This window comes from Oryx dammah, unplaced genomic scaffold (assembly GCF_014754425.2).
Source record: "Oryx dammah isolate SB20612 unplaced genomic scaffold, SCBI_Odam_1.1 HiC_scaffold_21, whole genome shotgun sequence".
NCBI classification, from domain to species: domain Eukaryota; kingdom Metazoa; phylum Chordata; class Mammalia; order Artiodactyla; family Bovidae; genus Oryx; species Oryx dammah.
The window spans coordinates 38,620,663-38,644,278 of NW_024070205.1; the positions used below are offsets into that span (position 1 = coordinate 38,620,663).

Consider the following 23,616-nt stretch of genomic DNA (forward strand, 5'->3'; position numbering starts at 1 on the left):
ATGGAGCTGAGACCTGATGCCAGCCACAAGGAGAATGTGCCCCCCAGGCCGGCAACCTCCCTGAGGCCAGGCAAGAGGTTCAATGAGTCTGGATCAGAGGTGGAAAGAGCAGGGGCCCCCTTGGGTAGCAGCCCAGAGCCCCTTTCACAGACAGGCCAGCCCAAGGCCTTGTTAATTCCTGAGATTAGCTGTTTGAGGTCAACTGGACCAAGACAAAGTCTTCCAGTCCAGGCTCCAAGGGAGGATCAGGAAGTCAGGACGTGAGGTGAAGAAGGGGGAAACAGGAGCCCCAGAGCTAGGTCTCTGCAGTGGTGGCTGAGGAACCCCCCTGCTCAGGTGCCTGTGGCTTCCAGAAGGCCACAGATCTGTGCAGCCAAGAGTGGGAGCAACCCAAGAACCAGTTCAGATTCCAATTCACAGGCCAGTTTCTCTGTGTTCTAGCTGTGTGACCATAGGCCAAGATACTTAACCTCTCTGAACTTTAGTTCCTGTCTGCAAACTTTCATGGCCCACTCTACGTGCCAGGCCTTCCGAGGCATCTCACCAGCACCCAAGAGGCTGGGTGGAAGGGAGGCGGGCTGGGGAGACTGGTGGCGGTGGAGCGGGGTTGCGGGGTGGTGGCTGTGGGGGGGAGGGCTCTAAGCCCCACACCCTTGGTCCCCAGAGCAGCTCCCTTTTAACTTTAATGTGTTGGGTCTTGCTTTCACTCCAGCTGTGAGCCACCCCTCACCTAGCACCTCTGCTCAAGCTGGACACCAGGGAGTCGTTCTTGATGCTTCTTTCCCCTTCACCCTCTTTCACGCCTTCACCTTCTCAGCAGATCTGATCTGCCTCCTCTCCACCCTCCTACTGCCCCCATCTCAGCCCCATCACCTCTCACCTGGGAACCCCCTCAGCAGCCTCCCTACTCTCTCCCTGCTTCCCGCTGCCCTCCTCTGAGCCCCTGCCCCATCCCCACTCTGAGTCCCTGCACTGATGCCAGGGGTGGATCCTGGCATCCATCGGTCCACTGCTTTTGGGGTGTATCCATCGGTCCACCCGGGACAATAGGTGACACAGACCTCTGGACTCTGGGCTCCCTCCCCGTCCCTCCCAAGCACTGACCACAGAGTCCTCCCCCAGTGCATAACTGTCTGTCCTTTCTTTAGAGCCACGGAGACTCCGGAAGAGCCTGGGTGTTGGCCTGGCCAGTAGACATGGCCGGTGGGTGACCGTGGGCCCAGCTGAGAGGGGAGGGCCTGCTGCCACGCCGTGCCCGGGGACAGCACTGCACCAGGAGCCTTGCCGAGTCCAGAGCAACCTGGCCAGCCCCAGCCCCAGCCCCAGCCTGGGCCTCGTCCTGAGGGACACGACCAGCCAGCTGACCAACTCAAGCTTCCAGCAGCAGGTCAACCTGCAGCCCTTGGTTGGGAGACCCCAAGACTTTGCGATCCAGCAAAGTAACTTGTGCACCAGGAAGACCCACAGGGCTGAGTGTGGATGTCTCACCAGCCCCCAGCTCTGGTCAGAGCCTCAGAAGAGCTTCTGGCCCCACCTGATGCCCCAGGGAAGCCCCCTATCCCGAGGGCCACTGGCTCACCCATCCTCCAGTCTGAGGCGGTCCTGGCTGCTGGCCACAGATACCTCTTGCCCAGACATCAGGCTTACTACACAGCTGGCTCCACTCAAAGGGCCCACATGGTCAGATCCCAGATCCCAGTGTGGCCGGGGGGGCTGGACCTCCAGGCTCGTGGGGGAACCCCTGACCCTGAAAGACCTGGCTGTCCCTACCCAGAGCCCGCCTCAGGCCCCATCCCAAGCTGCCATTCACCAGCTGCTGGTCTGTGTGCAACGCCTGGAGTGCGAGGCAGTGCGGCTCAGGTGCCGGGCATCCCGGGAACCCCCAGGCCCTGTGCTGCAGGAGCCCTGGACCAGAGCTGGCCAGACACTCCCTGTCTGCTCCCGGCCCAGCCAGCCTGTTCTTGATTCCTGGGATGAGAGGAGGAGACACTCCCGAAGCCTCAGGGGAACTCCGGGTTTCCCAGAGACACAGGAGGCCCAGGAGGGTCTCTCAGACTCTCAGGCAAGCAGCAAGCATGCATCACTGAGGACCACTCTGGAGATGCTGCCTGGGGATGCCCTTGACCCTGAGCAGGTGGTCCTTTCTGCCTGCCCACTAAGGCAAGGAGAGCAGTGCTCCCCAGGGACTACACACGGCTGGGGGCAGAGGGAGGACCCCCTGCTCCCTCCAGAGGCGGACAGCAGGGAGGCCAGATTCTGTTCTCCAACCTCGTCCAGTTCAGCCAGGGGCATCCTCCCTGGGCGGGAAGGAGGGAACAGGGCCTCAAGGGAGCGGATCGGCAGGGAGAAAGAAAGGCCAGCTTCCAGGCTGCCACACACAGCCTCCGCGAGGAGTGCCCTGCAGGTAAGGGCCAGAGGAGTCTGGGAGTTAGGGGACCCTGGGTTGGGGGCTGCCCTCCCTTCCAGGAATTCTCAGTCCAAGCTGGCTGTCACTACCCTGTCACCCTCCTTCCAAAGGGAGGCCTTGGGGAGGCAGGTTTAGCAGGGGGTATCTAGTCCTGCTTGCTTCTCGGCCTGAGAGTGTGTTGTGTTCTTTTATTTTCCAAGAACAAAGCCAGAAACACTGTGAACCTGGAGCCTGAGTTAGGCCGGTGAGGATATGTGCTGTGGCGTGGGGACCGAGGCCACGCTCTGAGAACAGCTCCTGTCCCACTTGCCTGCAGATTCGGGCCTGATGGCACTAAGGCCCGGCTGGCAAATCCCTGCAGAATTTAAGGGGGAGGGAACCTCCCAGGCCCCTAAGGACAGGAATGTGGGAGCTGCTGCTTCCTGGGATCTGAAACTTGTTAGGCTGCCCTGCACTCTTGGCAGTCAAACAGGGCATTCCCCTGCCTCCAGGAGCCCTTTTTTATGGGATTTCCAAGGCTAGCCCTCTGCAGAGGAAAGGCCTCCCGGTGTCCAGCCAGCCCTCCTGCCTCAGGGTGGAGCATCACCCTCCATGCTGGAAAGGCCATGTGGGTGGTGCTGAGCCCCCAGCTGCTCCCTGGGGCTGGGGCGCCAGGCCCACCCCTGGTCAGCCTCGTCTGTCCCCAGCTGGCAGTGGCTGTCCAGATGTTTCAGAGCATGGTGGCACTGGGCACAGCGGCGGCGGGCAGTGGCGGCGGCTGTGGCGCTGGGCCGGCGGCAGCGGTTACGCAGGGGTCTGCGGGCACTGCGGTGGGCACTGTGGCTCCGGGAGGCCCAGCTGGAGGCGGCGTGGGAGCGACACATGCAGACCCTGCTGGCCCGGACCTTCCAGAAGGTTAGGAACCTCTAGATTGGGGCATGGGGAGGTGATGAAACACTTGTGTGTCTGGGGAGGAGGCTCTCTTGGGGCACAGGTTGTTCCCCCTGAGTGATTAGCAGTAGAGCGGGCAGGCATCAGTCCAGACACGTGACTGAACTCTGCTCAAGTTCAAATCCTATTTCCACCACTTTCCTTTCCTCCACATTTTCTCACTGTGTGATCTTGGGGAAGTTACTTGACCTCTTTGTGCCTTAGTCTCTTTAGCTCTGAAATCCACTCACAATAGCACATACCTCTCAAGGTTGTTGTGAGGTTGTGCTGTGCTTATTTGCTCAGTCGTGTCTGACTCTCTGCAATCCCTCTGTCCATGGGAATTCTCCAGGCAAGAATACTGGCGTGGGTTGCCATGTCCTCCTCCAGTGGATCTTCCCATCCCAGGGATGGAACCCAGGCCTCCCACATTGCAAGTGGATTCTTTACCAGCTGAGCTACAAGGGAAGCCCCGTTGTGAGGTTAAATTAATAAATATAAGGAACTCAGAATCCTGCTTAGCACATAGCAAGCCCTCTGCTATTTAAGTGGTTGCTTTTGTTTTTTTTAAAGTAGGGGCTTCCCTGGTGGGTCAGCAGTAAAGAATCTGCCCGCCAGTGCAGGAGATGCAGTTTCGATCCCTGGGTCAGGAAGACCCCTTGGAGAAGGAAATGGCAACCCACCCCAATATTTTTGCCTGGGAAATCTTATGGACAGAGAAGCCTGGTGGGCTACAGTCCATGCTGTAGAAAGAGTTGGACACAAGTTAGCGATTAAACAACAATTTTTTACTAGAGGTTTGCTAGCCAGGACTGGGAGGGCATTTCAGTGTTTGTCCCTCCTTAGGAAAAGTGTTTTGAGAGGGTCTAGCTCCAGGTTTTGTCTCCCAAGGAAAACCTTGCCTCTTGGGCTCCATTTCTCCATCCATCCATCCATCTATCCATTCATTCCCAAAAAGGCAGGGCCATCTAATTGGTTAAGACCAGTGTCTGACTTTGTCTCTGCCCTTCCCACTCAGGGCATACTTAAGCCATCAGCCAACGTCCCTCTTCCCCTTCTCTCTTGACCTAGTGGAGACACTTGATTCAGCAGCACAAACAAGGGCAGTCTCACGTCCAGGCCGGGCCAAGACCCCTGTCCTCCAGGGTAGACCAGGACCAAGGCCCCTCAGGAAGGAAGCCAGTGATGGATGGTGCCTGGAGAAGCAGGTAGTCTGGGACACCCCAGGTTGGTCAGTGTGACCTGGACAGTGCTTGTGGCCTTGAAAACTTCAAAACAGCCTAACTATCCAACATCAAGTGAGAAAATTGTAATTTAACCATGTGATAAACATTTGGCAACCGTTCAATATGATGTTTATCAAGATTTCAAAAATTCCTCCTCATTCTTTTTTTATTTTTTGTTTCCATATCTTTATTGGTGTTTTTTCCTATTATGATAATCATAATAGGAATGCATGCTTGATTTGAAAAAACACTCAAGATAGTTGCAAGTATTTCAGTTAATTCAAAAGTTTCATCTCCCTCCTTATGTATCTTATCCTCCTTCCTAGAAGTAGCTTTATGGGTATTTGCATATGGGTATTTTTAATGGTGGGAGAGAAAAAAGAGGGTTAAAAAAACAGTACCTAATGGGCTTCCCTGGTGGCTCAGTGGTGAAGAATCCACCTGCCAATGCAGGAGACATGGGTTCAATCCCTGATTGGGAAGATCCCACCTGCTGCGGAGCAACTAAGCCTGTGTGCCACAGGTACTGAACCTCTTCTCTAGAGCCCAGGGAATCACAACTACTGAGCCCCTATGCCACAACATTGAAGCCTGTGTGCTCTGGAACCCATGCTCCACAACAAGAGAAGCCACTGCAATGAGAAGCCCGCTCAAATGCAACTAGAGAGTAGTTGCATTTAGTTGCAACTAGAACTTGCCAGAACTAGAAAAGAGCCCATGCACCAATGAAGACCCAGCACAGCTCCCCCCACCAAAATAGTACCTAAGAAGGAATTCCCCAGCAGTCCAGTGGTTAGGATTCTGCGCTTTTTTTTTTAATCTATTTTTAATTGGAGGATAGTTGCTTTACAGTATTGTGTCAGTTTCTGCCCTACATCAACATGAATCAGCCATAGGTATACATATGTCTCCTCCCTCTTGAGCCTCCCTTCCCATCCCACCCCTCTAGGTTGTCACAGAGTACCAGGTTTGAGCTCCCTGCATCATATAGCAAACTGAGACATAAGCATTACTATATGTAAAATAGACAGCCAGTGGGAATTTGCTGCAGGACTCTGCTTTCATGCCAAGGGCCTGGGTTCACTCCCTGGTTGGGGAGATTCCACAAACTGTGTGGCAAAAAAAAAGAAAAAATAGTACCCAAGATGGGCTTCCCTGATAGCTTAGTTGGTAAAGAATCCACCTGCAATGCAGGAGACCCCGGTTCGATTCCTGGGTTGGGAAGATCCCCTGGAGAAGGGATAGGCTACCCACTCCAGTATTCTTGGGCTTCCCTTGTGGCTCCGCTGGTAAAATATAATATAAAATTATATTTTATATTATAAAATATAATATAATATTTTAATATAAAATATTTAAATGTTGCATAACAATGTGAATTAGTTAACACCACTGAACTGTTCACTTAAAATGGTTATGTGTTTAAAATATTTATTTTAAAACAATTGTGTTTAAAATATTTACTTAAAATGGTTAAGATGGTAAATTTTATGTGTATTTTAATTACCACTGTTAAAACTAAAAATAAATAAATAAATCTCATTTCCCTCTGCCCCCCCAAAAATGCTAAAATGGAAATAATGGTCATTTCTGGAGCAGTGAGGTTTAAGATGGTTATTTTCAGTTCCTCAGTTTTCCATCCCAACAATGTATTGTTTTTGTTCTTTTTTTCATTTTTTTAAATTTTATTGATTTATTTGAGGCTCTGCTGGGTCTTTGTTACTGTTTGCAGGCTGTCGCTAGTTGCAGGGAGTGGGGGCTCAGGCCTCTCATTGTGGCGCTTCTCTTGTTGTGGAGCACAGGCTCTAGGCTCATGGGCTTTAGTCGTTGTGGCTCTCGGGCTCTAGAGGACAGGTTTAGTAGTCATATGCACAGGCTTAGTTGCTCCATGGCACGTGGGAGCTTCCCAGACCAGGGATTGAACCCATGTGCCCTGTTGGCAGGTGGATTCTTAACCACTGGACAGACCATCAGGGAAGTCCCATTCTTATTTTTAAACAATTGTGTTTAAAATATTTATTTAAGTAATATTTATTTTAATGCATGTTTGTCGTAAAAAAAACCCAAATGGTATTAAAGAGAATACAGCAAAAGCAGAACCCTCCCCACAGATTACTCACATATCAGGAACAGAATGTACTGTCTGGAATAGAACAGGCGGGTGGCTCAGCGCACCTTTGCTCCTGCCAGCAAATGGTCCTTCAGGACTGGGGTGGATGGGTTGGGACTGGGTGCCCTCCCTAGGCTGGGGAGGACATCAGTTTCTATCTGGGCAACTTCACTCTCAGTCCAGGGAGTCTGAGAGAGGAGGCGGGAGCCCAGCCGATTCCGTTGTGTTCTGGGCCAAGGCCAGATGGAGGAGACAGGGGAGTCCCAATCCTGCAGGCTCTGCAACATCTGGCTGGTGAGACGTGGGGTTCTGGGGAAAGGGGAAGATGGATCCAGGCAGGGCAGGGCCCGAGTCCCTTCACTGGGCAGACAGAGCCAGGCAGGGTAGGCCCAGGCCCCCACACTGGGCAGGGCAGGGGGGCAGGGGCTCCTCAGTGAGTAAGTGAGTGCTTATTGAGTATCTACCCTGGCAACTTCCCAGACAAGATCTCATTTAAGTCTCATGGTGACCTTGGCAAGGCATTGTTCCCATTTTACTGATGGGGAACTGAGGCACAGGGAAATTAAGTGACCAGCTCAAGGACACATAGTATAAGAGGGGCACATCCCGCATTTGTGTGCCGTGGAAGATGGATACAAGCCAGACAGAAGCTTGTATATTAGAACTGGGAAGTCCTTAGACATGACTCACTCATGGGGAAACTGAGGCCCAGAGATGGAGAGTGACTGACTGGTCCAAGGCCACTCAGCCTGGCATCCCAGGACTCAGTGGTCCCTCCTGACCCTGTTGCTCCCCTCCACTCACCCTCTCTTCCCACCTTCTTCCCTCCCTTAGTCTTCCTCTTGTGGTGCCATCAGAAGGAATGGGGCAGGCAGGAGAAGGGGGTCCAGGAAGAGGCCTCCCAGGCTATGCTGAGGACTCAGAGGATGGTGAGGCCCCCCCACGCCTGGCGCTCTCCTGCTGCAGGTGCAGCCTGGGTGGCCCTACGGGACCCTCAGCATTGGAGAACCTGGCTCTGCAGGTAGGGGGAAGAGAGAATGGGGACCACCTTCCCTGAAGCAGAGGGTGGGATGCAGCTGGGAGAGGCCCTTTAAATCAATTTTTTACAAAATATCTATTTATTTGGCTTCACTGGGTCTTAATCGCGGCAAGAAGGATCTTTAGTTGCAGCATGTGGGATCTAGTTCCCTGATCAGGGATCAAACCCAGGCCGCTGCACGGCAGTGTGGAGTCTTAACCACTGGACCACCAGGGAAGCCCCTTAAGTCAATTCTTGACTCCTGGTGTTGAGAGAACAATGAAAATAAGAAATCAATACATCCACCATTTAGTGAGACACTAAGACCTGCCAGATGCCACCCAGGGGCTGGGATTTAGTTATGCATGCGTGCTCAGTTGCTGAGTCCTGTCTGACTCTTTGTGACCCCATGAACTACATAGTTCATCGGGCTCCTCTGTCCATGGGATTTTCCAGGCAAGTGGAGTGGGTTGCCATTTCCTCCTCCAGAGGATCTTCCTGACTCAGGGATCAAAACACATCTCCTGTGTCTCCTGTGTTGGGAGGTGGATTCTTTTTTTTTTTTTTTAATTGGAGGATAATTACTTTACAATACTGTGATGGTTTTTGCCATACATACCGGCCACAAGTATACATGTGTTCCCCTCATTCTACCCGCCCCCACCTCCATCCTCACCCCATCTCTCCAGGTTGTCCCAGAGCACCGGTTTTGGGTACCCTGCTTCATGCATTGAACTTGCCCTGGTCATCTATTTTACGTATGGGCAATGTACATGTTTCAGTGCTATTCTCTCATATCATTCCACCCTCACATTCTCCCACTGAGTCCAAAAATCTGTTCTTTACATCTGTGTCTCCTTTGCTGCCCTGCATGTAGGATCATCAGTACTGTCTTTCTAAATTCCATAAATATGCATTAATATATAGCATTTGTCTTTCTCTTTCTGACATACTTCACTCTGTATAATAGGCTCCAGGTTCATCCACCTCATTAGAACTGACTCAAATGCATCCCTTTTTATAGCTGAGTAATATTCCATTGTGTATATGTACCATGGATTCTTTACCACTGAGCCACCTGGGAAGCCAGGGATTCAATTATAAGCAGAGCTTAAAGCCCATGGAACCCATGACTCAGTGCAGGGACAGAGAGGAAGGAAATTAACAATCACAAAGGATGTGTGCGTATGAATACCACCCAAGTTAAGTGTTGTGAAGTGAAGGAACACAGAACTACATGAAGATTTTTTTTCCCTGTTAACTATTTTATTGGAACATTTTTATCTTACACAAAAGTAGGGAAACAGAATAAACAGCTTCAATGTATCCATCAAGAAAATCACCTCCTGAGAAAACTTGTTTCATCTGTACCCTAGCTACTTCCCCCACAAAAACCCCAGGCATCGTATCATTTCATATGTAAATATTTCTGCAGCATCTCTAAAACAGAGTCTTTTAAACAACAGAGCCACCATACCATGGGCTTTCCCAGGTGGTGTTAGTGGTGAAGAACCCTCCTGCCAATGCAGGAGACACCAGAGACACCGGTTCAATCCTTGGGCTGGGAAGATCCCCTGGAGGAGGAAATGGCAACTCACTCCAGTACTCCTGCCTGGAGAATCCCAAGGACAGAGGAGCCTGGCGGGCGGCCGTCCATGGGGTCAGACAGGACTGAAGCAACTGAGCATGCGCGTACCACCATACCATGACCACACCTAAAATATGAATAATTCCTTAACACCAAGAAATAGTTGGTCAACATTCAAATTTCCGCTTCTACTATGTGTTGTTATCATCTGTTTGAATCGGGATCTAAATAAGGCCCATGTGCTGCCATGGTTGAGGAACTGTCAAAGTCTTTTCAGTCTGTGGCATTCCCTGTGAGTTTTTTGTTGTTTCTTCCTCTCAATGATCTGTTGAATAAACCAGGTTGCTTGTCTGATAGTTTCCCACAGTCTGCATTCTGTTGATTGCATCCCCTGATAGAGTTTTCTGTGAGAACTTTTTTTGCTGCATGAGTCTTCGTTGCTGCGAGGGCTTTCTCTAGTTGTGGTGAGCGGGGGCTACTCTCCAGTTGCCGTGTGTGGGTTTCTCACTCCAGTGGCTTCTCTTGTTGCGGAGCACTGACTCTAGAGGTCCCGGACTCAATAGTTGTTACACACGGGCTTAGTTGCCCCATGGCATGTGGGATCTTCCCGGACCAGAGGTTGAACCTGTGTCCCTGGCATTGGCAGGTGGATTCTTAACCACTGGACCACTAGGGAATTTCTCTGTGAGTACGTCTAACAAAGGGAGCTGACCTCAACCCGAGTTCAGCAGAGATGGGAAGGATGCATGGTTGACTGGTAGAGGGAGAGCAGACAAGAGCGCCGGGCAGAAGGAACAGCATGTTCAAAAGCCTCTGACGGGGGAACATGGGGAATTCAAAGAAGGACGGTCAAGTTGGAACCCTGTTAGTACAGGGATGGAGGCCAGGGTGGTCTGAGATGAAGTTGGAAAGGTGTGCAGTGGTGTTGGGGGGCAGATCATCAGAGAGGGCCTTGTTGGCAGTGGGGAGCAGTTGAAATTTTCATCAGAGCAGGGAGACTACTACTGGAGGATTTTTGCAAGAGAGTAAGATGCCTGCAATGCAGAAGACGCAGGTTCCATCCCTGGGTCAGGAAGAGCTTCTGGAGAAGGGAATGGCTACCCACCCTAGTATTCTTGCCTGGGAAATCCCATGGACAGAAGAGCCTGGTGGACTATAGTCTATCAGGGTCACAGAGTCAGACACAGTAGAGCGACTGCTGCTGCTGCTGCTAAGTCGCTTCAGTCGTATCCGACTCTATGCGACCCATAGACTGGACTATGCAGCCCACCAGGCTCCGTCGTCCCTGGGATTCTCCAGACAAGAACACTGGAGTGGGTTGCCATTTCCTTCTCCAATATAGGAAAGTGAAAAGTGAAAGTGAAGTTGCTCAGTCGTGTCCAACTCTTAGCGACCCCATGGATTGCAGCGCACCAGGCTCCCCCGTCCATGAGATTTTCCAGGCAGGAGTACTGGAGTGGGGTGCCATTGCCTTCTCCTAACACTTGAAAAATATTTCTCTAGGGATTTCCCTGGGGGTCCAGTGGTTAGGGCTCCACACTTTCACTGCAGGAGGTACGGGTTTGATCCCTGGTCGGGGAACTAAGATCCTATAAGCCTTGAGGCACGGCCAAAAAATAAAAATACAATTTTTTAAAAAAGAAAGAAAAATATGACTCTGGTTATGCTATAGACACTGACCAGAGGGGTGGGGGCAACAGTGGATGCGGGAGGCCAGGTAGGAGGCAGCAAAGAACTGCCAGGCACCCAGAAGTGATGGTGGTGCGGCTTGAGCAGATGGCATGCCTCACTATCCTTACAGCAGCCCCATTTTACAGATGAGAAAGCCAAGGCTCAGTGAGGCGAGTGGGTCACCCAGGGCCTCAGTGGTGTATCTGGCACATGGCAGGTGGCCTAGCTGCTGTCATTACGATGAACACCAGCACTTTCTCTTGGCTGTCCAGGTGCTTTGGGGCCTGGCAGCGTTTCGTGCAAAGAGGGACCCGGTATCGGGACTACGTGGCCAACCGCCAAGCAGGGACCCTGAGGACGTGCTTGCAGCAGTGGGTGAAGATGAAGCAGCTCCGGGCCTCAGACGGGGCGAAGGTGGCCCAGCTGTCCCTTTGTTGGCAGAAGGCAGGTGAGTGAGCGGCTGGCCAAAGGGCTTCCCCTCCCCGCACCCAGCAAACAGCGCCACTTCAGCTCCTGCAGTTGCCCTAGTTGACTTACAGATTCTCGGGATGGGAGGTGATGAGATTGGGAGCTTTCTCAAGGGTGCAGCCTGGCAGACCTGGGAGGGCAGGAGGCCTGGAGCAGCAGGCCTTGGTGGGCCCCATCCTGGCCGCTGTCATGAGCTCCTCTAGAGAAGAAACCCATTCCATCCTCTACCTCGAAGGGCTGTGTAGCGCCTATTCCTGGGAAGCCCCACATCTAAGGGGGACACACAGCCCCTGCACCTGAGACCAAATAGGATCTTTGAGGTGTCCTGATCGGGGAGGGTTTGGAGGTGGTGGGAGGGGGCAGTGCCCATGAGGAGAGAGGTCCTAAGGGACTGAGGCAGTGACCACCAATGGCTTTGAGCAGAGAGAGGTCACTGATTCATCTCTTGTCTACTTCTTAGGGAACATGGCTCTCTTCAGCTCAGTCCCTGGAGGGGCCACAGCCCATGGGCTGAGGCTGATGGCTGCGGCCCGGGTGCTGCCTCAGGAGCAAGGCCAGGGCTCCCTGCAAGAAGCCTGCCGGAAGCTGGCCCTCCAGCGGGTGCTGTTGCTCTGGAGGACACGGCTGTCCCAGCGCCAGCGGGCAGAGTAGGTGACCACAAGCTTGTGACCTGGGGTAGGGTCTGGGGGAACCTAGGGTGGGCGTGTGAGCAGTGCTCAGCACAGGATGGAGCATGCCATAAGGAACAGGTGGCATCCTGTTCCTCCCTGTAGTCTCAGCCTGGGGCCTGGCACCCAATGGTGCCCAGAGGGTATGGGGCTGTGGGAGGTGATCCAGGGACACTGAGACAGTGGCTTAGCAGAGAGCTGGTGGCAGGGGGTGGGGAGGGTGGGCAGGGCGTGCTAGGGGCACAGACGTGGAATCCCAGCAGGATGGCTGGAACATGATGGGAGGTTGGTTTAATGCTCAACTCCCTCCTCAGAACCTGAACCCACCTCTCACCCATCTCCTGGTTAAGTGGGAAACCATGTCTGTCTCCTCACCAATGCCCCCCAGTATTTTGCAGGTGCCTGGACTGCCTGTATGCACAGAGTAGATACTCTAAATGAATAAAAGCGAGCCACTTTTCCCTGCCCCCAGTTGCCTTACTGGGGCTTCCCTGGTGGCCCAGTGGTTAAGAATCCGCCTGCCAATGCAGGAGACGCAGATTTGAGCCCTGGGTTGGGAAGATCCCCCAAAGTAGAAAGTGGAAACTCACTCCAGTATTCTTGCCTGGAGAATCCCATGGACAGAGGAACCTGGTAGGCTACAGTCCATGGGGTTGAAAAGAGTCGGACACGACTGAACGACTAAGACACAACACAGTTGCCTTATTACACAGCTAGAGAAACAGGATCAGAGGGGTCAAGCACCGTGCTCTAAATCACACTGTGACTCTTTGGCAAGAAAGTCCCTATAGTGAGATCTTCTTCATGATGCTTTTATACAAGACAGGATGCTGGGATTCAGGGCCCAGGCTGATGGTTGTGGGTGAGGGGGCTGGTGGAGGTCAGGAGGGGTCAGCTTCACTAATGGGATGTCAGGAGGAATGAAAACTAGCTGTTAAGGATTCTGTCCTTAAAAGTTGTATACCTGGCATCCATCAGCCCCACACCCACTTGGTCCACTTGGACACTCAGTCTCTTTTAATGCTGGAACTCCAGGGAAACTCAATTCACCATGATCCTTCAGAATGTAGCCCTCCCTCTGCCAGGCTGTCCTCTGGCATTTGGGTACCAGGGCATGACCCATATCTCCCTGCGACATGTCTGGGGTTCCCTGTAGCCTGAGACCAGTGCTAGGATCCCAGGTCTAACACTGTTTGGCGTTTGAGGAAATGACCTTTCCTCCAGCCTCCGTTTCCCTACCTTTGTAACCAAGTGGAGGCAGAAATACTGGTGTGGGCTCTTGAGTCTTGGGTCTGTGGGCCTGGGCCTGGCTCCACCCCCCTTCCCAGGGAGTGTGGTGAGAATCAAGCAGGTGATCAGGCAGGTAGAGCTGTGCTCTTGGCCTCAGCTGCTCATGAAGGTCACCCTGGTACTTTGGGAAGCCCAGGCGGCACCCACACCATTAAAGCAGAATCTAAAGGGGTGGGGCCCCAGTGGACCCAAGTGGACATCGGTATCTCTTAGAGCCCTGGCTGGTCCCAGGGTGCAGCCAGTCTGGTGGCGCCCAGCTCTGCGCCCTTCCAGCACCCCCAGCCACGGGTGAGGTGCGACCCCGGCACTCCCCTGCCTCCTCCTATAGCTCCTTCTTCGAGGGCGTGCAGTGGCGGGCACTGCGGCACATCCTGAGGGGCTGGCGCCTGAGAGTACGGGATCCAGGCAGCGCCAGGATCGCCTCGGCCCCAGATCTGCTGGGCGGCGCCCTGGGAGGGGAGGCCCCGCCAGGCTGCAGCACACACCGGAGAAGCGCCCAGGACAAGGTGAGGGGCAGAGGGTGGGGAGGAGAACGGGGGAGGAGATGGTGGCAGGCCAGGGCACCCAGGACCCTACACCTCCTTCCCCAGGCTTCCAGGGCCCCTGCCCTCCTGAAGATGCTCCGATTGAGTTTTCTGTGGGCAGTGGGTCGGCGACAGCAGGGGCGATGTCTTCTGCTCTGGCGGGCCCGGGCCCAGCAGTCCCGGGACGCAGCGAGGTGGCACCAGAGCACGCTTCAGAGGCGGTAAGGACCCCTCCCAGGACGGGAGCCGTGCTGCCCGCCCCCACTGTGGATTTACTGTTTCCCAGCAATCCTTGCCATTCCATCTGCATCCCCTTGGGGTCTGCATCCCAGAGGGCCCCCCTCACTCCCCAGACTCAGGTACTGCCCTCCTACCCTGCCCTGCTGCGAGGCATGAGGGGGAGGGTAGGGATCATGTGAGGCAGGGTATTCATTTCTCCCAGAAATTTCATGGTTGTGGTCCACTCAGCTTTGCCCCACACTGGCTGCGTGATCTCGGGCAAGTTGCTTAACCTCTCTGTGCCTCTATCTCCCCATTTGTATGGGGTTCATACTAGGGCTCTCACTGGTGGGACTCAATGAGGTAGGGGCACGCACATCCCCTAGCAAGCACAGTGCCTGGCATTCGCAAGCACTCAGTTCACAGTGCTGTTCATCACAGCATTTGGCATCAGGGGTCTCGGGTCCCATTGTATCCTGACCACCTGTCAGCATGACCCTCAGGGTAGTGTTGAAGCCCTCCAGCCCCCAGCACCCCCCTCCTCCTCCATGATGGAAACAGGAGGAAGGGTCACCCAAGCGCCTCCTTGCTGCTGAGGGGAGGGGAGGGCAGGGCCAGGCTGGCCCAGGGTGGGAGTGACCACCTGAGGGTGGACACTCCCCTTCCCAGGACCCTCCTTGACTGGAGCCACTGGGCAACAGCCCAAGGGGCCCAGAGAAAGCTGGCTGCCCGCTGGGCCTGGGATCGGAGGGCCAGGGCTGCCCTGGGCCTGTGGCGACAGCGGCTGGTACAGCGCCAGGAGGTGGAGCGGCGGGCCCGGGAACAGGGCCAGAGACTGCAGCGACATGCCCTGAGCCAGTGGCACTGCTACTGGCAGAGTGAGCTGGGGACTGGGATGGGGCACCAGGGGTGAGGGAGGGGCCAAGATCCCGCAGGGACATCCAGGATTCAGGTCCTCTAGCACAGAGTCCAGTGATGGACTGGGTGACAGATTGGGACCGGGGTTGGGGGGGACGGGGTGTGGTGTGTGTGTGTGTGGATGCTGTTTGCTTGGGTTCACACTCCACACTCTTCCATTCCCTTGTATGGACTTTAAACAAGCTACTTAACCTGAGTCTCAGCTTATTCATCCATAAAATGGGGACAGTGGTACCCACCTGCTAGGGTAGTGGTGGGGATTCTATGAGACAATCCACATGAAGTGCTTGGCTCCGAACCCAGCTCCTTGTGGGTGTTACCATCATCATCACCATCTTCAACTGCATCCTCATCATCCTCGCCTGGCCTTTAGGAGTCAGGTGGTCCTCAGAGCCCAGCACAGAAAGCAGGGGTCAGTGGGGCCGTTTTAGAAGCTTCTCACTCCTCCAATGTCATATCAGTGGGCTGGCAGGTGGAGACTTCGCTGTTTAGAAAGTTTGTGTCCTGTCCACTGGGGACAGCAGCTTCTCTGACCCAATTGTTGCCCAGGGATATTGACCCAGTGTTGCCAGACTTCTGTTTTTACAGAAAAGCTGGAAATCTATATTTTTGTGTGAATTCTCCTGATTCCTAAACATCATCAAGAAATTAAAAAAGAACTCTATGAGTTGGTTGGCTTAGTCACCAGTAGAACACCTATAATGGGAGAATTTTAACCCAGTTAGCCATTCTCACTTGGGTAGAGGGTTGAGGCTGGCAAAGCAGGGGCCCATGGTTCCCCAGGGTCCAGGGTGAGGCTGGAATGAGCACTCAGAGGCACCTCAGCATCTCTCTGGCCATAGGACAGGCGTTCCTGCAGGAGAAGTGCCAGCGGTGGATGCAGGCCCGCCTCCAGGGCCTGCAGAGGGCCATGTTCTGGGGCTGGCAGCAGGCAGCATCTCGCCGGAGACCCGTGGTGGCCAGTCCAGAGCAGCTCCTACTGCAGAGGTGGGTGCGCGAGGGTCATCCCCACCCCAGAAGCAGCAGGGAGAGAGCCTAGGGATGGGAGGCTGGGTGGCCTCTGCAGCTTGAGAGACAGGCCAGGCTGGAGACCTGGCATCCAGGCAACAGGAGCATGAAGGGAGACCCCAGCCTGGAGTCAAAACCACCAAGCTTCCATTCTCCATGCTGTTCAGGAGGTGGGGGACGGTAAGCCCCTAACCTCTTCCAATGCCCTGACAAGCCCTGGGTCTCCACCTCCTGGCTGGGTCAGCCCTTTGGTTTCAAAGCTCACAGCTAAGATGCGGGAACCAACTCCTCAAACAGCCACTGGAACGTGTGTTCCAACTCCACGTCTTATTTAATGAATCACAGCACAGAATACCATAGTCAAAGAAGAGAGCGAAATCTGAAATAGAGATGGTCTAATGACACACGTATACAGATCATAGATGCATGTGGTTTTTGAAAAAATTATCTTTGGCCACACCCCACAGCCTGTGGGATCCTAGTTCCCCAACTAGGGATTGAACCCAGGGCCCTTGACAATGAAAGCATGGAGATCTAACCACTGGACCACCAGGGAATTACCTGGATGTGTGTTTTCCCAGGGTTGGTTCTATACAAACTCAGAGGCGTTCTCAGTGCTCCCACAGAAGCAGTGAACATTCACTGCAGAGTAGCTGGTGTTTTCTTGGCCCCTCTGACCACAGTCCCTTCACTGACCTCCTGCCCTAGAGTTGCCGTGTGAGGGTAGACGGGGTGTGTGGCTGTTCCCGATGTAGGGGACCTGGACCCACACCACCAGGCTCCCACACCGTCCCAGGCAGCCTGCCCTCAGCAGCCAGGGTGCACGCATGCCGAGGCCCCTAAATGAAAGCCAGGGCTTTCACCTGTCACACGTCAGTCCACACTTCCTTTTTTTCCTTTAAAAAAAAAAGTATTGATTTTTTTTGTTTTGGCCATGCTGCATAGCATCACATGTGGGATCTTAGTTCCCTAACCAGGAATTGAACCCAAGCCCCCTGCAGTGAGTGGAAGGCAGAGTCTTAACCACTGGACCTCCAGGGAAGTCTGGTCCAGATGTTCTTAAGGCACCGAGGCTGTGTATACAAAACTGTGTATAACCTGTGATGGTTTGTGGATGAGTTTCGGGCTTTGAATACCTGGACTGGAGTACTGCAGTCCATGGGGTTGCAGAGTTGGACACGACTGATGATTGAACTGAACTTTGAATAAATGAGACTTCTGACTGGGAAGCCACCTAGGCCCCTCCTCTGCCCCTGTTTTGCAGCCACTTCCAGGCCTGGTTTGGAGTTGTGAAAGCCTCCTGGGCCAAGCGTCCAGCCTTCCAAGATGGTCTGAGGAGACGGACACCTGGGGCCACATTTGCCAGTGAGGCCCCAGTGGTCACAGCCCAGCCTCAGGAGCTGCATGTGGCCCAGGCCTCCTGCTGGAAAAGCCGAGAGCAGGGGTGCCAGGCAGACAGGCAGCTGAGGAGGACCTGGGCCCAGCAGGCCTTCGTTGCAAGGCGAGTGGCCCCCGGCCAGTGTTGCAAGGCCCGTCGGCAGGCAAGAGAACGCTCCAGGGCCCAGGCCCTTTGCTGGATGCTGTGGGCACGTGAGACCTGCCAGCACCGGGTCATTCGAGACCATGCTGTCCTGACTCTGAGCGCCAGGTGGGTGCCCTTGACCTGAGGGCAGTCCCGTACCGTGTGGGGCCAGCTTAGACCTTGAACTTGTTTAGGGTCAGGGTACAGGGTATTTGGTGGCTAGTGGTGGGGCTCAGGGGGCTGGGGTGATAGGATAGGACATCCTGGTCATTGCAACTAGTCCTGGGGTCAAATGCCAGCTCTGTACTCTCCAGCCATGCCACTCCCTCCTTGGGCAAGTCTGACTTTGAAAGTCAAAGTAAGATAACAGCCCTGCCTTGCAGGGTGGCCCCAGGGTTATCGTGGGCATGCTCTCAGTTCAGCTCAGGCCAGACGCACACCAGGTGGGGAAAATATACAGCAGTGCTTGTGGGGGGATGGGAACAAAGGAGCAGTGGGCAGGCCTGCTTTCTCTCTGTCCCCATGTCTAATATTCTGCCGGTCTCCGTGCCCATTTGAACCTGATTTCAGCAGAAGAGGGATGAGGGAGGGGAGCATAGGCATGGGGCTTTGCCTGGACCCGCTGGAGGGTCCTGGCCCTGATAACTTCGGTGTGGGCTCCTCCTTCCCCTCAGGGTCCAAGAGACCTGGACCAAATCAGCGACTCAGGGCCATGTCCAGCGAAGTGCCGTCACCCATGTCCAGCAGGCTGGGCCCAGGTGCTTCCTGCGAACCCACTGGTCCCAGTGGCGGACAGCGCTGTTCAGAGTATGGCTAGAACCACAGGTGGAGGTCCAGGAGGCCAGCAGAGCCCACCCGGCCAGGCCCAGGGCCAGCCTCCGGCGCTGGCCTGGGCCGACCACCAGAGGGCGCCTCCTGGTGCTGATGAACCCTCCAGCCCCGAAGAGGCAGGTGAGGCCGGGCCCAGGTGGGGTGGGAGGTCCCAAATGACCCGAGGGCCAGTTGCTTCAGAATCAGCTTGATTCAGCCCAGGTGGCAAGGGTGGCTGGATGCTTCTCGAGGATCCCAGTGGCCTTGTGGACACCACCCCTACGGGTTCTTGGACAGCCTCTGGTCTGGAAGTCAGCCAACTGTGGGACCATCAGCAAACATTTACTGAGCACCAGGCCAGTGCAGTCTGCTACAAGGACACACCCTGGGTGGCAACTGTTAAGGAGCAGATGCCTGAACTCCCAAGTCAAGGTGCAGCCTAGGATCAAGACAGGTGATTGAGTTCAGTAGAAATGGTGACAAAGAGCCAGGTGGCCTAACGGGAGGGGAGAAGCCACGAGTGCATCACTCCAGGCACCAGGAGTGCCACTGCACAGCAGTCTAGGGACACCTCATTGCAGGACACACACTATTCCTCTAGATGACTGGCAGCATCAAGAATCCTATTCTAGGTTGCAGAATCTGCATTTTCACCTATGTGGGGCTATGGCAACTGCAGATTTTGAGGTCTCTGGGTATTTTCTTTCTAGATCTGTGTTTCAAGACAACTTTATTTTCAGAGTATGTTTATAAACACTTCCATTCCTGTCAGCAAAGGCAGGCAGGGATCCCTGCCTACTGATGGAGAAACTGAGGCTTGTAGAAACAAAATACAGTTAAGTGCCAGGAATGGTCAGTTGTACTAGGGTGAATTCCAGGCCTCCCCCCCCCTTTTCTACCGCATGCACACACGTGCCCAGGCAGACCTTACCTAACGAGGACAGGCTTTATGTCATCTCTTGGTGGCACAGGCTCCCTTCGAGAGCCCCCGCCTGTACAGAGCAGTCGCTGGGGGCTCCAGCCCTGGAGTCAGACCACTCTGGAGAGGTGGGGCCTCAAACGACCAACCTTTGTCACTAAGTAGGGAGAGAAATGCCCACCTCACAGGCCATACCTGACCCAGGCAGGCTCTGAGCGGTAGCTATTATTGGTCCACTCGCCTTCTGGAGTCTCCAGCCACGCGGGAGGATGGGGGAAGAGGCAGTGGCATGTACCAACGGCCACATTACTCTTGGCCCTTTTCTGTCCCCTCTGGAAGCCTTACAGGAGAACCTGAGGCAATGTGAACCATCCCACTTGTGCACACACAAACAGGAAGTCCCCTGACTGGCTGGGGTAGGACAGAAAAGGAATCCTGCCAGGTCACTGGGGTTCAGGTTTTTCTTTGTTCCTTCAGACCCACAGCTGCAGGCCATGGGCCATGGGGCCAAGCCCAACCCAGCACCGCAGCCCCGGTGGACCGATGCAGGGAGAAGCGTCCTGGGCTCAGAGTAAGGAGACCCTCCCTCTGGGGATAAACGAGGTCTGAAGTGCAGCGGTGAGTCGGTTACCAGCCATCACAGGCCTGGAAATCAGCATCAAGCTCTCTGCGAACCTGTCTTATGTATTTACTGTCTTCCCCACCCATCTCCTCTTCTGGAACATTTCCCAATGCTGGGAAAACAATGACAACTTCTCCCACCCCACCCGGTTCCTTCTCTTTTGGGCCACAGGAGACTTGGGCAGCTGTGGTGGAAGCAGGGACACTGGCTTCATTTGCTCAACACCATTTCTTATTCACCCTTCTCTTAACAGTCCAACCTCCAGAAGCATCGGGGTGGGTAAGTCTACTTCCCTGAGTGATGTGTTAGCCCCTTCCAACTCCCCTTTCCAGGTGACAGCCAGCCTTCCCTCAGCCCCACCTCCCAGCTCCAGCTGCAGGGACCCAGGTGCACCTGCTGGGCCCAGGACGAGTACCCTGCGCGGCCAGACTACAGCTCTGAAACCAGAGACCTCGAGGGCAAGACAAGGCATCTGGGGTAGGAGCAGAGGGTGTGCGTAGAGGGAGAGGTGAGGATGGGGGCCGGGCTGAAGGGTTTGCCTGATCCGTGGCCAGAGCTGGCACTCCCCGGCCAGTGCTTGTCCCACAGGATCCCAGGCCCAGGCCTGAGGCTCTGCCCTTTATCCTGACCATGAGGAAGTCATAATGGCTGTCAGGACCCACCAGGGCCTCTCCCCTCAGGAGGAAGTACCTGCAGTGCTGGCGACTTGAGGCCCGGCTGCACCAGCTACAGAGCTCCCAGCAGGCCAGGCTCCGGGCAGCCATGTGGCAGCGCTGGGTAGATGCTCAGGGAGTGGAGAGGCTGGCACGGACACTGGTGAGTAGGGGGGAACCTTCCCAACCTCACGCTGATTGCCCATCCCGTCCCTTTCCCAGCCCTAACCCCTGGACACGCTCTCTCTCCAAGTTTGGTCTTTGAACCTACCAAGCCTGAAACCTTGGGAACAGGCCCAGGGACCTGCACTGTTAGCACATCTCAGATGACATCCCCTTGTCACAGCCCCTTCCCCCGAGCTGGGGCTTTTGGCCTGGAGCAGAGGGAAGGGCCCCTCTACCCTCAGGGCTGCAGGTGGGGAGAGGCAGCAGAGAGGCTGGGGGCTGCCGGAGACAGCGGTGGCCCAGCTCAGGGCCTCCTAGCAACTGTCCCCACAGCTCAGGCAGTGGCACCTGAGATGGGCCTGGCGACTGTGGCGGCGGCGCATCCTGCGGTTGCAGGTGGCTCAGCGGTTACAGAGTCAGGAGGACGGCTGGGTCCTTTCCCAGGTACCAGCGGGCAGCCCCATCTCCTGCAGGCCCTTCCCAACAGGGCCACACCTGCACATTCCTTAGCCGCACCCTCCCTGGCAGCTGTCCCCAGAGCCTCTCCATTTTCAGGGAGGGATCAATTCAGTTAGGAGAAAACAGCCTGGATTCAGCTGGTGAGGAAGGGATCCGCCCAGTCCTAGTTACTGGTTGGAGGACAAGGCTTGGCCCGCGACACAGCTGTTGTTCACACCAGCCCATGATGGCTGTGGGTTGCTGAGCGTCACCCCTTCCTGACATGCAGAGCTCAGCTTCCCTGGTCACAAATCACATGTATCCTGAGCCAGGGCTTTTGGCCTGGGGCAGAGGGAAGGGCTCTCTCTTCCCTCAGGGACGGAAGGATCTGGGCCCAGTACTGACCACACAGACCTGGAAGGGAGCCACAGAGCTCCTCCCTCCCTGATTCCAGGCCTTTAAGAAGTGGCACCAGTGTCTGGCAGCCAGAGGCCTGAGGGCCAGAGCCAGCAGCAGCATGAGGCCCTGCAGCAAGGCAGGCCTCAGGAGGCCTGGAAGCAGGCCGGAAGCTGCCAGAGCCCCAGCACTGGGTGGACCTGGGGCGGAGAAGGGGGCCCAGCTGCAGCTGTGACTTGTTCTCATGGAAAGGAAAATAGATCGGAGCTCCACCCATCTGCGGAGCGCAGGCTCAGGCCACAGAACGCCCAGGCCAAGAGCTGTGAAGGACAATAAAACGCCCTCCTCAACCCCAGCCGCTTCTCTGTCTCTCCCCTGCCGGCCAGTCCCTGGGATCCATTTCCTCTGCCATCAGGCTGCCCTGTGGACACTCGCCCCCTCTCCTGCCCCTGAGCTGGTGAAGACTCACAAGAGGGACTGGGACAGGGACCAGCCTGTGTGCTTGTGGCAAGTCACAGCCCCTGGGCAGCGGGAAGCAGTGCCAGGCAGACAGTTTCCTAGACAGGGTGCTCCGAGGGGAGGAAGTAGCTGGCAGGAGGGGGTTCTGCCTGAAAAATAAGTCAGGAAGAAGTCAGTCAGGCTCGGCCAACCTCATCTTCACCCCGATGGTAACAGGCAGGGTATCCTTTCACCCTTCAGGGCCAGGGGAGAAATGGGAAGGCCAAGGGTACAAGGGTTCAAACACCTTTAACCCTTAAGAGGCAGTTTCTCGAGTCATGGGGATAAGTCTTTCAAACAGCAGCACTGTAGAAAGGGGAGGAACCCAGTTGAGCTCTCTGCTAAAAGGAGGCCAAAACTATTAGATTTCAGTCCAAGGTCGTCCAGGGGCCGCTGCCTGACGGGGCAGTTGGCAGGCAGGGCAGTGGCTGCCTCTTCATTTCCAAATGGGTGGCACCCGGCTGCCAATGCCTGGGTGGTGGAAGGATGAGACGTTATGACCTTGTCTCCTCTGCAGTCCCACAGGGCCTGCTGCACTGTTCACTTTGCCTGTTCTCCTGGCGCCCCAGGAGCGAGGTCACTGGCAGTCCCAGGCTGGCCCCAAGGGGCTCCGTTAGCAACAGCCCTTCTCAGGGTAGATGGCGTTTTGCCCATGGGGTCCTTGTGGAAGGGGCTGCTCCCCACCAGAGCACAGACTCCCAGATGAGCTGGAACACCAGGTTCCCATGTGGGGCGGACTCAAGTCCAGCCAGAGCCTGGGAACCTCACACCAGTCTAGCTGCCATCATTGTATCAGAGGGTGGAGGCCAGGGCTGGGGAGAAATGAAAAATAGGGGTCTCCCAGAGAGCTAGGATGGAGATGAGGAAGGCGGGACACAGTGGCCTCAAACTAAGGTTGTCAGGGTGCAGGGTCACAGCGCCTCTGTCTCCCTCTCGTCTTGGGGGGGCCTGCTGAGAAGCTCAAACGTGTCTTCCACCACCTGCCACAGGCAGTTGTCCAGCGGAAACTCGTTGTCCACCAGGTTGACCAGGAAGTAGTTGTCGTGGATGTACTGGATGATCATGCGGGAGGGGGACTCCTCCTCGTACAGCTTGCCCCACTGCTCAATCCACAGCGCGAAGGCCTCATCCTGCACGTGTGCACATGCGAGCACACAGGCACACACACAGACACATACACAGACACACACGGAGTCGCAGGCACACACGCAGAGAGAGGCAGAGGTACGCACAGTCGCACACAGAGACAGACACACGGAGACACAGGCAAACATACAGGAAAGCACAGGTACACACAGTCGCACATACAGAAACACACACACACACAGACGCAGGCACACAGGCACAGGTACACACAGTCCCACATACAGACAGACAGAGATACACAGACACAACAGCCTGGTTAACAGAGTTGCCCCTACGTTGGGGCTCCATGCTCAGCATCCCAAGGGCTTCTGCTGCTGCCCAACAGGACATATTCCAAGAACTCAGCATAGCCCATTGCCAGTACCACCCCCCTCCCCAGGCAAGAGGTAATACACTGTGAGTCAGAGTCAGGGTGCTGCCAGC

The 23,616-nt window shown here is 55.1% G+C and overlaps 2 protein-coding genes across 4 annotated transcripts in view; one reads left to right on the forward strand and one right to left on the reverse strand.

The window, feature by feature from the left end:
* On the forward strand, nt 1-21,784 carry CUNH1orf167 (chromosome unknown C1orf167 homolog). The gene is made up of 19 exons (XM_040262834.1): nt 1-70; nt 1,149-2,404; nt 2,608-2,651; nt 3,094-3,301; nt 4,388-4,524; nt 6,891-6,946; nt 7,487-7,673; nt 11,202-11,377; nt 11,858-12,044; nt 13,684-13,861; nt 13,946-14,100; nt 14,768-14,976; nt 15,859-16,003; nt 17,289-17,672; nt 18,221-18,513; nt 20,230-20,374; nt 20,578-20,713; nt 21,054-21,159; nt 21,600-21,784. The coding sequence occupies exons 1-19, from the start codon at nt 1-3 to the stop codon at nt 21,782-21,784; spliced, it is 4,257 nt and encodes a 1,418-aa protein (XP_040118768.1).
* The window catches only part of MTHFR (methylenetetrahydrofolate reductase), a 20,719-nt gene continuing 13,439 nt past the window's right edge, over nt 16,337-23,616 (reverse strand). For all 3 annotated transcript variants that reach the window (XM_040263446.1, XM_040263447.1, XM_040263445.1), the window contains one exon: nt 16,337-23,177. In XM_040263446.1, the coding sequence (XP_040119380.1) occupies nt 22,959-23,177 (219 nt within the window). In that variant the 3' untranslated portion in view covers nt 16,337-22,958. The remainder of the gene's footprint in view (nt 23,178-23,616) is intronic.